This window comes from Rhea pennata, chromosome 4, assembly GCF_028389875.1.
Source record: "Rhea pennata isolate bPtePen1 chromosome 4, bPtePen1.pri, whole genome shotgun sequence".
NCBI classification, from domain to species: domain Eukaryota; kingdom Metazoa; phylum Chordata; class Aves; order Rheiformes; family Rheidae; genus Rhea; species Rhea pennata.
The window spans coordinates 9,927,381-9,940,966 of NC_084666.1; the positions used below are offsets into that span (position 1 = coordinate 9,927,381).

Genomic DNA, 13,586 nt, shown 5'->3' on the forward strand with positions numbered 1-13,586 from the left:
TTGACATGTTGTCACTGCCCATCCTGCTGCTGACCAATACTGCCTCACTGTTTTTTTTTATATTCCCCATGTCCCTGTTCCTATTCTTTTCATTGTTTTGAAAATACAGACTGTTAATAACAACAGGTAACGAGATTTAAAATTGACATGCTACCATCAATTGCTTCTCACTGAGAAGATCAATGTATTAAACAGGCCCTGTATAACACACTGACTACAATTAATGCTTTTCTCTAACATAATCTTTAATTATATTTCATCAAGTAACCCGATACAGAAACCATTTAAGTGTCACCCTAATGATCTTTTGAGATATTTCCAGAATAAGAAAAATGTAGTTATTTGTCATATATTTTATTGATGTTTTTACTGTTTTGTCATTCCTCCTGTTAGCTCTTCTATTTAATTGTGATTTTGAAAGCTTGACCTAAATGTTCTCTTCTATGTTACTGCAGTGTACGCTTCTTTGTGAGCCTATCAACATACATTATGCCACAACTGAAGGAGGCATGAAAAATTAATGATTTACTATATTTATAGGATTCTCCATGGTGAAGATGGTCAGCCATGGAAAACATATTGCAATAATAGTCGAACAGCTTAACAAATTTAACCCTGAAAATCAGAGCATGGAGGATTTCTTGAATGAATCGGCTGAAGTGTTGCAGGTATATTAAATTTCTGTTTATCGTACATAGCTTATGAAGTTTTAGGAGGTGATTTTTAAATACAATCTCTGTCTCATCTTTTAAAAAAGATCTCTGTTTTCCAATGCACTATTGTTACTTTCACAGATTTTTTTTTACAGTGGCTACATTTTTCATGCCTAAGTAAAGTCCAAATTTCTTAAGGTTATCTAGTCACCAGAAAACAAGGAAGTAAAGATCAGAGGGGCTGAATAACTGCTTGGTGGCAACAAAAGACAGGGAATGCAGCAACCTCCTAAAATGATAGGGAAAGTTTCTCGTCTGCTTTTGACTAAGCTGTTTTGAAGTTTCCTGTCTTCGCCTTCCATATAGAGGTTTCATATACATAGATGATATGAATATTAAATTAACTGTTGATCCATCCACAGTCTAAGTAAGGTAGGACTTTGAAGAATGAAGAGGTTAGTTTTTCACTGGCCATATTAGTGCAGTTTTCAGCCCACCACATCTAGTTAAACCAAAATCAGGCTTCATTTGCTTGAATATGCCCAGCTGAAAATTGTGACAGTATAGAAGCTGATTAACAAGATCAGATGTTCTTACTTGGGGGACAAAAGTGACAATCAGGACCATTGGATAGAGGGCAAGTGACAGAAGATCAACTGTGTGATTCTAATCTAATACTACAAGTAAGCGGGCCAAGATTTGCCAGTATGTAGCTACGCTGGCTACACCAGTTCCCATCCTTTTCTGACCATACTTTATCACCTGTTCCCATCCCTGTGTCCTCATTGCCACCCTCGGTTGTACTGATGCAGTTGTTATGGGACCCACTGGTCTGAATCAGCTTTATAAAAATCACTAACAGAAGACAATGACATTGTTAACTCTGCTTTTGCCTGTGCATTAGCAAACAACATTGTCAGAGCCCTGATTCCATGTTACTACATAGCTCAAGTACTCATTTCCACTTCTGACAGTAAAGTCGAAATCATTAGCATTCCAAATAGATAGTCTTTTATGCTGATTTTGTGTAAACATAAATGACTACAAGAATATAAAACTACAGACGTCTGATACAAAGATCACAGGCTGAGGCAGTGGGTCCACATGCGTTTCTTTGGTGTTTGCTTTCTTATACAGCTTCTGCTCAGGCCGCTGGTTTTTGTCACTGCCCTGCTGCTTTGTAGCAATGGCATAACTCGTATTTGTATGATGAATTGCATTAGGAAATTGATTCAGTTACAAAATAATCATTTTTGCTGGGTGGAGAGTGGGAAGATTTAATGACTGCTGCTAAAATAAATACCTGTAAAAATTAATATTCAGGTCATTGTTCTTGCCAGCTCAGGAAAGGTGATACAAAAACAAAAGAAATACTGCATGAGAGAAACGTGAATCTTAAGCTTCTTAATAAACGCTTTCAAAGTGGGAAAAACAGAGAAGATAACTGATGTCAAAGATAAGGCAAAAAATCATTCTCTGGGATTGTGTAAATCTATCTATTTCTCCTCCCTTACTACATAATATTTTGACTGTCAATTTATCCAAGGAAATAAAAAATAAGGTCTAATTTTATGCTAAATCTAACTTCCTTGCTTGTGTCAAGTATAAAATAGATGATAAAACCCTGCTGTTCTTTTGTTACCTGTCACCCGTATTATCTCAGAAATCTTAGAACACATTTTTCAAACATTTTGTTGTCCAAATGAGTATACTGAACATTTTAACAAGTGATCTAATGATCTAATTTAAATTTAATTTTCTTTTTTGGAAAAATACTGATTCTTACTCCCTTCCAAGGCCCAACTGTTCTACTGGTCACTCTTGGCATTCTTGGTACCCAAATCCACTCTTGACTGTTCCAGACTTGGCCACTTACCAGTTAGCCAGTATTAACTGAGTAACTCAACTTCCTCTCCTTCCAGTTAGGATCCTGATTAACTCTATCACTTTTAATCACAGACTTGATTCAAACCTTTACATCTCATGCTGGCAGCATGACAAAGAGCAAACCTAACTCTGTATACTACTGACCAGACAACAATCAGGAGGCTCAAATGCCAGCAGCACAAATCTGAATAATTCCAAACCACAGCTCTCTTTTTAGTTAGGTAGTTAGTTATGTATACAGTATCTCAGACCTTTTCTTTTCCTAAAAATTACTATCTTCCAATCTACTAGAATTTTCTAATTGGTTAATTAGTTTTCCATACACTATCAGTGCAGTCAGGTTCCAGTCAATATCAACACAGTTTCATTCATGTTATATATCTCTAAATGTTGTGTTTGGACATTTCCTAGTTAACATGATACCTACAGTTGTCTTGTTTAGTCCTCTGATAACCTGTTGAATAGCTTGTTAGGTTATTACTCACTATTTGTGGTTGTTCCAGGTGAAACCAACAAATTTGAGATAATTATTGCTCTTTAAATATTAAAACAATGTGCACAAGTAATTCCAAAATATGTTCATGGAATGTAGCACCTTGACAGTATCTCTGCCAGGCTGCAGGATTGATGCCAGTATTGGCAGGTCCTAGAGGTGAGTGCCTCTGACAGCCATACACTATTACTTGAACTACAGGGAACAGGTATCAGAGGGCATTTTGCAGACCAAAACCTATTCACTATTACAGTGAAAGAGGTTTTCAAGAGCAGTATAGATGCTTGTAGGAGCTGATCTCAAATAAACAAAGGTCTTTGCTTGGAAATCTAATAAATGAACAGTGTAGATGGGCATCTTTTCGCTGATCAAAAATGGGAGCTGACATCTGTAAAGAATAAGAGATAAGAGGTAGAATGGAATTAAGCTCCAAATCATCTTAACAGCAAAGACAAGTAGTGTTTGTTTTTAACTTTTTAAAGCTACTGCTCAAAAAAAAAATGCACGAGATGCACACATAGACTGATTGTGATATCCTGAAGAGTAGTCTACATGAAAAACTGCCTCTAAGTTTTGGACCTGACTAACAGGCAGGATAGCAATGGTCCCAAATATGAAGAAGTAGCAAGGTAATGCTGAAGTTTTGTTTAGCATTGTTGAAATTAAGCTAACAATCAACAACAATGAGGAAATGTCACAGAGAGGCTATGATTTTATATTCTAGTTTAAGATTCTTATATGTGTACTTGACAAATGAGAATATGTTATGAAAAGAAACTGAATTTAGTCTTAAGGAGAGTACATTTGGAAAGCACAATCTGCCTTTATCAAAGCATCTCCACCAACCTTCCACCAGGAGCATAAGACCAGCCTTTGGGGAATCCTTGCTAATTAAAGCAGTAAAAATGAGCTGCCAAATAAGTCACAGGAAAAGAAGTGGAAGTGGGCAAGCAAATATGTTAAAATAAAGGACTTTACTATCTATCTATCTATATGCAGAAAGAACGAATAAGACATAAAATATAAAGGGTCATAGCTGAATGGTGTAGTATAGGAAATACACCTTATAGGAAATTATGGAAAAAACTAACTTGTAGATTTCCATATTAGATCTTACATTGATCTGTGAAATAGATCCTTGTTGAATATTCTGCTCAAACAGGGAACACAAAATTTCTGTTGGCTTCACTCTGCTGCTGTGAAGATAATGCAATCTAGAGGGCTGGGTAAGAACTCTACAGCAAAATTTTCTTCATAATCTCTAGATGCTCTAATTTAAATTACATATAAGTTGAGATAAATAGTTAAAACCCAAAATTTGTGATTGTTTTGAATAATAGTATATTGTCATCTTTCTTAAAGATTGTATAGCAAATGTTAAAAGAACGTTTTGAAGTTTTGACAGTTCACAGTGGTTGGGACATGACCCTCTATAGAGGTTTGGAATACTCTGCTAGCCAGGGTATTGAGCAGCTGAAAGAGGAAGCTGTGTCCTGGTCTAAACTGTCATCTGTCTCTTCCTATCCTTTCTCTTACTCACCCTAACACTTCTTATTTATCCCAGGCTCTTATCTAACCTGTCCTCATTCCAGTGCCATTGCCACTGTCCAGCAAATCCTGCTCACCTCTTCAGATTCATTCTGCTCATCTCAAAGTTCTTGCACATGCAGTCTCAGTCTCTGCAATGCCTAAATTGAATCAGAACTATCTGCCTCTCCAAATGAAGCCCATAAGAGGTAGCTGTCACAGAGAAGAGAGTTGAGCCAGGCTGTCTTCAATCAGTTTGTGCTGCCAGATTCTGACCCAGCAGGGCTTGTCCCAGTCTCATGCTGTATTTCAGTAAAAGCTCTGCTTGCCCTGGGCTGGGAACGGTTTGGGCACATAAAATCTTCAGGGGAGATCTGCTAAAATCTAAACACAAACTAGTTGCAAGTTGAGATTTTTCACTCAGCAAAATGCACATGGATTTTCAAAAAATATCAAAAGGCTAAATGTGTATGGCACTGCTTGATCCCTGTGTGCCACTTTGAAAATATACTGCCAGCTGTTTCCCTGCATGTGATTTGCAACCACTTACTATTTCCAAAGAGTTAGTAAAAAATCTGAAAAGTTGACACCTTTCTATCAGATATCAGTTCTTTGATCCAGACTATGTAAGCTACTCCCATTTTCTTTCACTTGAATGCAACAGTAGGGTAGCTATTAACTTCAACAGGAACAAGAGCAACCTCTTGGTTATTACTGTTTTTGTTTCTTAATGCATCTTTGTAATTTTACTTAAATATCAGTATTCACATCTGACTATATTCTCTCATTTTAGGAAGTCTTGTTTCAAGCTTTGAGAGAGGAATCTATCTGGAAAACATTTGAGTCTACATTCTACTTCTAATTATATTACAGAATGACTTCCCAATGCAGCATTGCTTTGAGCATATTTTGCTGTAAATGAGATAAGTAGTTGGCCATCTTTATTTATAGAGAAATGATGGCATTAGATACCGCTATCAAGAGTTATATTTTTCTTAGCTGTATGTGGGATTTTGCTTCACATATTCCATTTAGGGTAATGGCAGTTGCTCAGCTAAACTCTGTGTACTGCTTTGAAAAAGCACCCATTTTTTCTTGCATTTTTGTAATTGAAGTAGATCAAGCAGATAAAATATCCAATAATTTAGGGAGGTGGGTACATATTTCTTTTTCACTTATTGTAGTTTGCAACCACTTAGTACTCCAGGATACAGACAGCAAAGGAATAGAAACAGAATTTCAAAGAGCAGAGGTAAAACATTGCTTTGATAGTAGCTCAGGTCTTTCTGAACCACTGTTTGTATAGAGATAGAATCTTCTTTCAATGTGATGGAAAAGTACAAATAAATTGCCCAAGTGCCAAGTAGTTAACAGTGTTTAGTGAGCTATAATTAGCTCAAGGCTGGATCTGTCACCTTTCAAGTGACACAAGCTCCAAAACATCTTTCTTTCTGGAGTGATTGGGTATGAGCAACATTCTACCTAGGCTTCTTCCAAGAAAACCTCAACTCTGTATCAAAAGTGCCAGAAGAGCTTGGGCATGTAACAGCTCCTGGAATTGAAAACTTGACCTTCCTAACAGCTCGTGATTCATATGACTTCCCCTTCCTGCTCCTTTACCTATAAGAATTATTGTAGCTTTAAAACTGGTAGTAATCCTCTCTCCCCAAGATGCACAAATAGGAGAGCAAACAGTTTCAAAACTGGGTCTGTTTTTAAGACAAAGGCAATTTTATTGAAGTAATTGAAAGGGGAAATAGAATGTCTTGATTGCTTTAGGGTACTCTCTTTGCTCTACTATTCTTGATGCAGTAAGGAGACACAGGGCACACATTTGGGTTTTGTGAGGGGACCCCTCATTTCAGAAGATAAGATGAAGATCTTCTAAAAAAATCTGTTTTTCAGCTAAATATTCAATTTCAACTCCAACAGAAAACTAGACTCAGCACTTAGGCACCGGGGCCCCTCCGACCTTCTTTGTTCATTCTTTGTTAAGGCATCCGACCATGATTCAGTAGAACAGGCGAAAACACACTTACGCACTTGGTTGGTATTATTACAATACATGGCACTTTTCAAGTGCTGTATACAACACTTTAGAAGTAGTCTTCATTTTACAGATCAGGAAACCAAGGTGCCAGAAAAGAATGTCTCTACACAGGCACTTGGCAAGCCAGGGAGAGAAGTGTGCCAGTCTCAGTTCCTACCTTCGAATTCCTACTTCATGCTTCTATATACAGGTGGAATTAGGGAAACTTGCTGATTATTTGCCTCCAGTTTTCAGAGAAATGCAAATGAAATATTTTTAAGTTTATTTTATTTCTTGAATAGCAGTAGATAAATCAACTTGACTTCCTCTAATTGGAATGTTATGATCAAAATTAGACTTGAGGTGATTCATTGTATATTTTATTTGTGCAACATGGGAATATTATATCATAAAAAGAATTTCTATCCATTGTTCCCAATAAATGATTGGACTTTATCTTCTTCCAGGAAGAAAACTATACTTGTCTTGTAATTCACTTACGTAGAGTCTTCATGTTTATTGCATTTTAAAGTATAACATAACATAGGACTTGTTTTTCACTGAAATATTTTCATAGGAACATAAATTCGTTAGTAATATGATACGCAATTCCTAGTCTCAACAAGCAAGCCTTCACCTTTGATCTTGAAAAATCATATTATGCCCCTCAAAGCTCATAAAACCAAATAACTGCAAACAGATGCCCTTCTTTAGATGTTGTGACCTCATTTATGTTAAAACAGAATTCAGTTTGAATTATCTTGAATAACATATTAAGCTATAATAACTCTTTAAATCCATCATGGTTCTTTAAATTAGTGGTACTCACATTCAAATCTGCATATCTATTTCTTTTTTCCTCCTCTGAAGGCCAACACTACTTCTCTTTGTTTATTTTCCTAAATGCATTTTAATGCTCCTGTCATCTGATTGATGCTCTGCTACTGTACTAAGCCCTCCTCTTTGTATTAAGTATTCTTCAATTAAATCTATCAAAAATGATCCATATCCAGAGTGGTCCTTCCTCCAGTCTATTGCACATAGGGATGTCATTTCATCAGAGCAGAGAATATAGAAGTGGAGTGTATTTCTTTATTTTGAAAAAAAAAGATTTCTTTATTTTTGGGAAAAAAGTTTTGTGCTTACCTGAAGTATCACAGACATTTTTTCTTCCTTGTGACTGTTAGAGTCATGCTTTTGCTATGATAACAAGAGACAGATTTTAATACAGAAGTCCATATGCAATGTTTGTGCCTTTCTCTATGCAAATAACTCTCTTCATTTTCAGTGGAATTACTTGCTTGAATTAGAGTTGCAGGATGAGACCCATCACACTGACCTTTATAAATCCAATCTACTAAAAAGCTTACTTCTGTAAAATCAGAACTGCCATCACAAATTCTCTGTTTTACTCCTTTCTCTCTCTCATATTTATAGCAAGAATAACCTGTTTATGATCTTTCCATTTTACAAGCACGTGTTGTAATTTGGCATAACTCTTAGCTCTCATTTATATTGGTTCGGCTGTATGTCTCACATATGCCCACTCAACTGTGAGTAAAATCTCCAAATGTCAGAAGTCAGAGATTTAGTTTTAAATATGAAAATCACGTTATAGAAGATTCTTTTGATATCTGTGGTGAAAAATTCATACTAAATTATACAAATCTAATTTGTATTATTGGTTACTGATATAAATTCAGATTGTAATCTTTCTAAGCAAAGGATTAATAAATCTGATAGTTCTGCAATGTCCAGTTCATGTGAATTAATATCTATTACAAAGGAAAATAGCCTTAACATACCTCTTGAAGACAGTTAGCATTATCACATGAAGGTGAAAATACTTGCTTGTGTCTGTAAAATAGAATGTAAACAGTGGAAGCAGTACATTCTCCTATTTATATCTTAAGATCCCAGGGTTTTTTTCCCAATTGAAATTACTGAAAGCATTTTCCCAGGCTTCAGGGAAAACAGGACTGGGTTCTGGCGACTGATGCAAAACCCAGTGAAGTCCATAAGATTTTTTTTCTTTCATTTCAACAGCCTTTTGATTAGACTCTTAGAGAGGACTAGCACTGGAATCTGAAGCTATAAATTAATCAGACCACTTCTGCAAAATATGTGTATTCTGCCTAGAAGTAGTCAAGTTTGGTACATACTATTACTCTGTGCTCCCAGAACGTGAAAACTATTTTATCTTTTCATCAAATATTATCTTCTTTCTTAAATGTTTTTTTCATCTTAAACTAAATCCTTATCCTGAGGATTTTTAAACAAGGCATAGCTGTTGTTCATTTTCTTCCTTCCCTCCAGAAACCAGAGCTTTTCATACTTTCTTCACCCATCCCTTCCTGACCTCCCTGACTCTTAAATTGATCTCTTTGTCACCATCGTTATTACCATGCACCCACAGTGGTCAAACTTGCGTTTTGCAGGTACTTTTCCACTTTATTTCATGCTACCTGCTGCATTTACACACATACTGAAAGTTGTTTGTATATAGAAGTCCTATGCTCAAACTTTCCAGCGCAGTTTCTTGTCTCCTAGGCGAAACAAGGCAGATTCCCAGCTAAAGCTAAGAAAATGCCCATGGAAGCAGGCCAAGGGCATTAGGGATTTCTCAGAAGGGGAAGGCAATGCCAGCGAGCACATATTCAAACAAGAGTCAGTCAATCTCATCTTTTTCACAAACAGCATTATTCTTTTACAATTTAAACACCTGGGTATCAAGAGAAGCTGAAATTCAAGGCCATAGAGAGAACACTTTCAGATATTTTTATGTGAATGCGTAGAACATTTTACTTATATCCAGAGCAAATACTGCTCAACACTGTAATATATAGGCTTCCAAACATTAAAAATATAGGACCATCCAGTATTAATCTACCATAAAGTCACCATGCTTTACACAACAAAACAAGAATTAATAAGCTATGACTTTAGTGATAGAGGTTTTTTCCTGGGCATAGAGTAAACATACCATCCATTAAGATTTATTATACCTTCTGATAAATTTAAATATTCAGTGTAACAGAAAATCATACCTACATGTTATTTTCAGCTGCAAATTACCTAGCCTTTCCAGTGCTGAAGGACTTGCACAAAATATTTCCAAGCATAACCAGCTGCTAGTTGTTTCAGAGAAATATATTAGGTAAAATGTAATTCAGAAGGTAAGAACATGGTCTGATAGACAAAACAAAGACTCAGGAAGTAGCATTTATGAATTCTTTTCTTTTTGCCACTAAAGACTTAGTGTGTCACCTAGGGCAAATCTGCACCATACTGTAGTTCCTGCATATGTAAAATATTATTACCCTAAATCAATCTCATTAAACTTAATTAACGTTTGTCAAGAGTTTTGAGAAATTCATACAAAAGGTTCTATAAATGTGCAGTCTGTTACCATATTGTACTATGTTCCTGGGTCACTTAACTCACTTCTGAAATAAATCCTATTGACATAAAATACAACGTAAAGGCACATAGAAGGAATGCACTTGGTACTGGAAGTCAAACCTTCTGAACATGCTACTTTCCCAAAGGAGTCACAATTTCAGATATATGGATAAAAAATGGATATATGGATATATAGAAGAAATTTGCCCAGGACAAAAGGGACAACCTAAGACTACCAGCAGAATAAAAGACTGGAGATATTTAATGATCAGTTCTCTGAGCTTGTACAAAAGATAGCATTTTCTATGGCACAGAGTATCCTAGAACTATTTTAAAGCATTGGCTCCATTTTTGATTCACTAGATCAGTATTGCTTAACTAACAACAGGCTTATCCTTGAATTTTTTTATGCAAGTACTGATCCTGCCCAGTCTTGTTCAGTTTTTATGAATTCTGATGAGATCACACCCTCAGATGACATATCTGCAGGCTGCTTAACTATCCTTAATTTTCAGATGTAGAAACAGAACACTTAGTATCCTTTGTAATTAAAAGCAGATTCAATTGATAATGTTTTATGACAGAAGGAGAGGACTTTTTTGGCATGTGGCCTACAGAATTACCAATCAGTGTTAGTATTCCGGTGCACAGCTGTCCCAGAGCTGCCTGTCTTGTCAACTTGTTGCTTAGCTCAAGGCCATGTAATTATTACATACTTTTTTGCCAGTTACTATGGCAAGAATAAGTATGTTATTTCTATGCTTGTCCTACAACTATCTTCTTATTGATTTGTTAACTCAGAATAGTAAAAGAAACTGAATATAAATACGCAATTGTACTTTCTATATTGTATTCTGAACAGTATAGGATTTGGGCATTGCTGTCTTCCTGTTGCCATCTGATTGTACACTTGTTCCTCCTCAAAGGTACATTTGAAAAGCACTGGTCTGTTGTAGTACTTTATATAGTACTTTGAAATATATCAAAGTATTCAGAAGGTAAATGCAATGATTCTAGTCAAATGAAGACTTTGGTAACAGTTTATTTTCTAGATAGTTATGAGAGTTTTTGTTTGGCTAGTTTCCAACCAGTTTATCCTGTTTCACAATGGATTTTCTGTATATCATCAGAGCTACAGACATACTGATTTTTTCCAGGGGACAATTGTTTTGCATTACAAAGTGTTAGAGTCCTATTTTATTGAAACTAGCTGATTTTCTCTCATTTTATCCTTCAGATGCTTGGGTTTGCATTTGCTTTTTGTGATGAATTCTGAGATACACTCTTATCAAATAAGGGATTTATATTTGAATATTTAGTGAGGGGTTAGATTTCTGGATTTTCTGTGCCAGGCTTATGAACAAACTTCCATCAATCTTCATTCAGAAAAGGTATATTTGGAACTGAGGGTGAGCCGCGCAAGAATTCTCAGTGCTTAGCAAGATGAAGTCTATACTCTCTATCAAATTCATTTTTTGTATGTTTTCAGATGTGTTCAGTCTCTTTCCTCTACTCTTCCATTTGTGTCCTTCCTCAGCCTGAGCCCTTTTGTATTTTCTCTTTTACCCTATCTCCTTTTTCATTCTTTTCCCTGAGCTCGTTTTTTGTCATATCACTGTTGTTGGCACCGTTTTTGGAAATGCATTCCTTTTATCTTCCTGCCATCTCTGCCACAACCTATTGGGTCTCCTTTGTCTAGGGCCTTGATTAAGAAAACAAATGATATCCTACTTATTCTCACTCAATCTCCAGCTGCCCAACAAACTTTGTAAAGCTTCAATGTCTTTATGTAATGAATAGTTTGGTTATACTCTGTTCCTTCTCACCCAACATATCTGGGTCACAGAATATATTCAGAGTCATATCTGATCAATTCTATTGTAGAAATAAAGATTTTCTGTCATTTTAACTACTGTTAGCCTTAAACAAACTAAAAGTCACAGTCTGAACTTCATTCTATTTCTGTTCATGTATCATTGGTGATATTTAGAAATGTTTAGGCTAGAGAGAGAGTCAGATATGTTAGTTCAGTGTCAATGGCAGTAAAGACATTACAGGGATGTACCTAGGTGTAATTTTGTCTGCATATATACATATATAGAGAGGCAATTATATGGAGGCACTATTTTTTCTAGTAATGCACAAAAAGTGAAGAACCCAGCCTGGCTTTTGAGCAGGAATGGTAAAAAAATTATGCTTACTCTTTAGTGCATTTCATCTGGAAGACAGCCTAAGAAAATACACTTGGAACCTTTCTACATTGTTTTTTACTTAAAAAATTATAAACGTAATTTTAAAATTATGCCTTTTCCATGCCCAGTCTCAAAGCCCCATATGGTGTCATATACCAGAAGACTTGCGTGTTTCCTTCCAACAGCCCCTAATGATACTTTCAAACTAGAAATGAATTGCATCAGGGAAATAAAGGAGTCATGATGCCACCGGAGATTGCCTACCAGGAAAGGCAAACTTCTGGTCTCATATATTACTGCAGTTCAGTTGTTGCCACATCTCAGAGCTTTAGTGACAATCCTGACGTGAAATGAATAACTGAAATCCAACTGTTACATAGGGTATCCCACGGGGCCTTGGACACTGTAGCATATTTATTGGGAAAGAATGGACTGGACAGAAGTTGAGGCATATCCACTACTTTTTTGACAGATACTAGGAAATTTTTAGTGCCTGCAAAAATAACTTGACGTAATTTTACTTTAAGATTTGATCTTATTGAAAACTAGCTTTCTACAACTGCTCTATTGGCTCCAGTGCCAAAGCTAGATCTCTCTTTGAGCTCCACCGTCTAATCTGGAACCTGATCCTACTATATCTTGTTACTAGAACCCTAGTGACACTAAAAATGACCATTCTTGTTCTGCACAAAGTATTATACCTTAGTATGAGAGATCATATACTAAATATGGACTGAATCTGTTCAGAAGATGCACTCAGCATTTTTTTTTTTTTTTTTTTTTTTTGGCTTCCTGGGGCTCACTTCTTTGGGTCAAAGAGTCATTATTGTCTGTCATCTAGTCATACTTTGGCTGCCCATTTTTTCAGTTTGTTTAATAACAGTCTGCTCTGGGCCTCAGACTTTATTGAAATATTTTAAAGATGGTTCATTCTGGAAGTATATCTCATGTAATAACAGAAATTCCCTAGCTTATTTATTAGGAATGAAAGTCTGTGAAGTTCAGAAGTATTTAAATGTTTTACAGGGATTGTGAGGTATAATCCAAATGGAGTGCAGTGGGCATCGTTTCCTGTTCTCTTGTGGTATTCTGTGAACATTATGAGTAACCAGAGAGCAAAGATGGATAAGAAACATACTGTCTTCATTAACAAGAACCTGACACTCACAAGTTAAGATTAAAAGAGTCTTATACTCACATATTAGGCTAGAGTGTCAAGTAAGAGTCTTTTCTGTAATTGCTGTCCAGCTCCTTCCCTAGATTCAGATTCCCAAGTAGCTCAGACTTCACCCGCATAGAATACATGTTTTATTGATAAAGCAGATTTCCTACTAGAAGGTCAAAATCTTATTAAAGCTTTCTCATACTATTGACTAAGTTGTTCATTGTTCATAGCTCAAAAA

General features: G+C 35.9%; 1 protein-coding gene across 2 annotated transcripts in view; it reads left to right on the plus strand.

Annotated features, from left to right (window-relative positions):
• Positions 1–548: 548 nt before the first annotated feature.
• Positions 549–13,586, plus strand: part of CFAP99 (cilia and flagella associated protein 99) — a 56,800-nt gene continuing 43,762 nt past the window's right edge. For both annotated transcript variants that reach the window (XM_062574648.1, XM_062574649.1), the window contains exon 1: positions 549–668. In XM_062574648.1, the coding sequence (XP_062430632.1) occupies positions 549–668 (120 nt within the window). The remainder of the gene's footprint in view (positions 669–13,586) is intronic.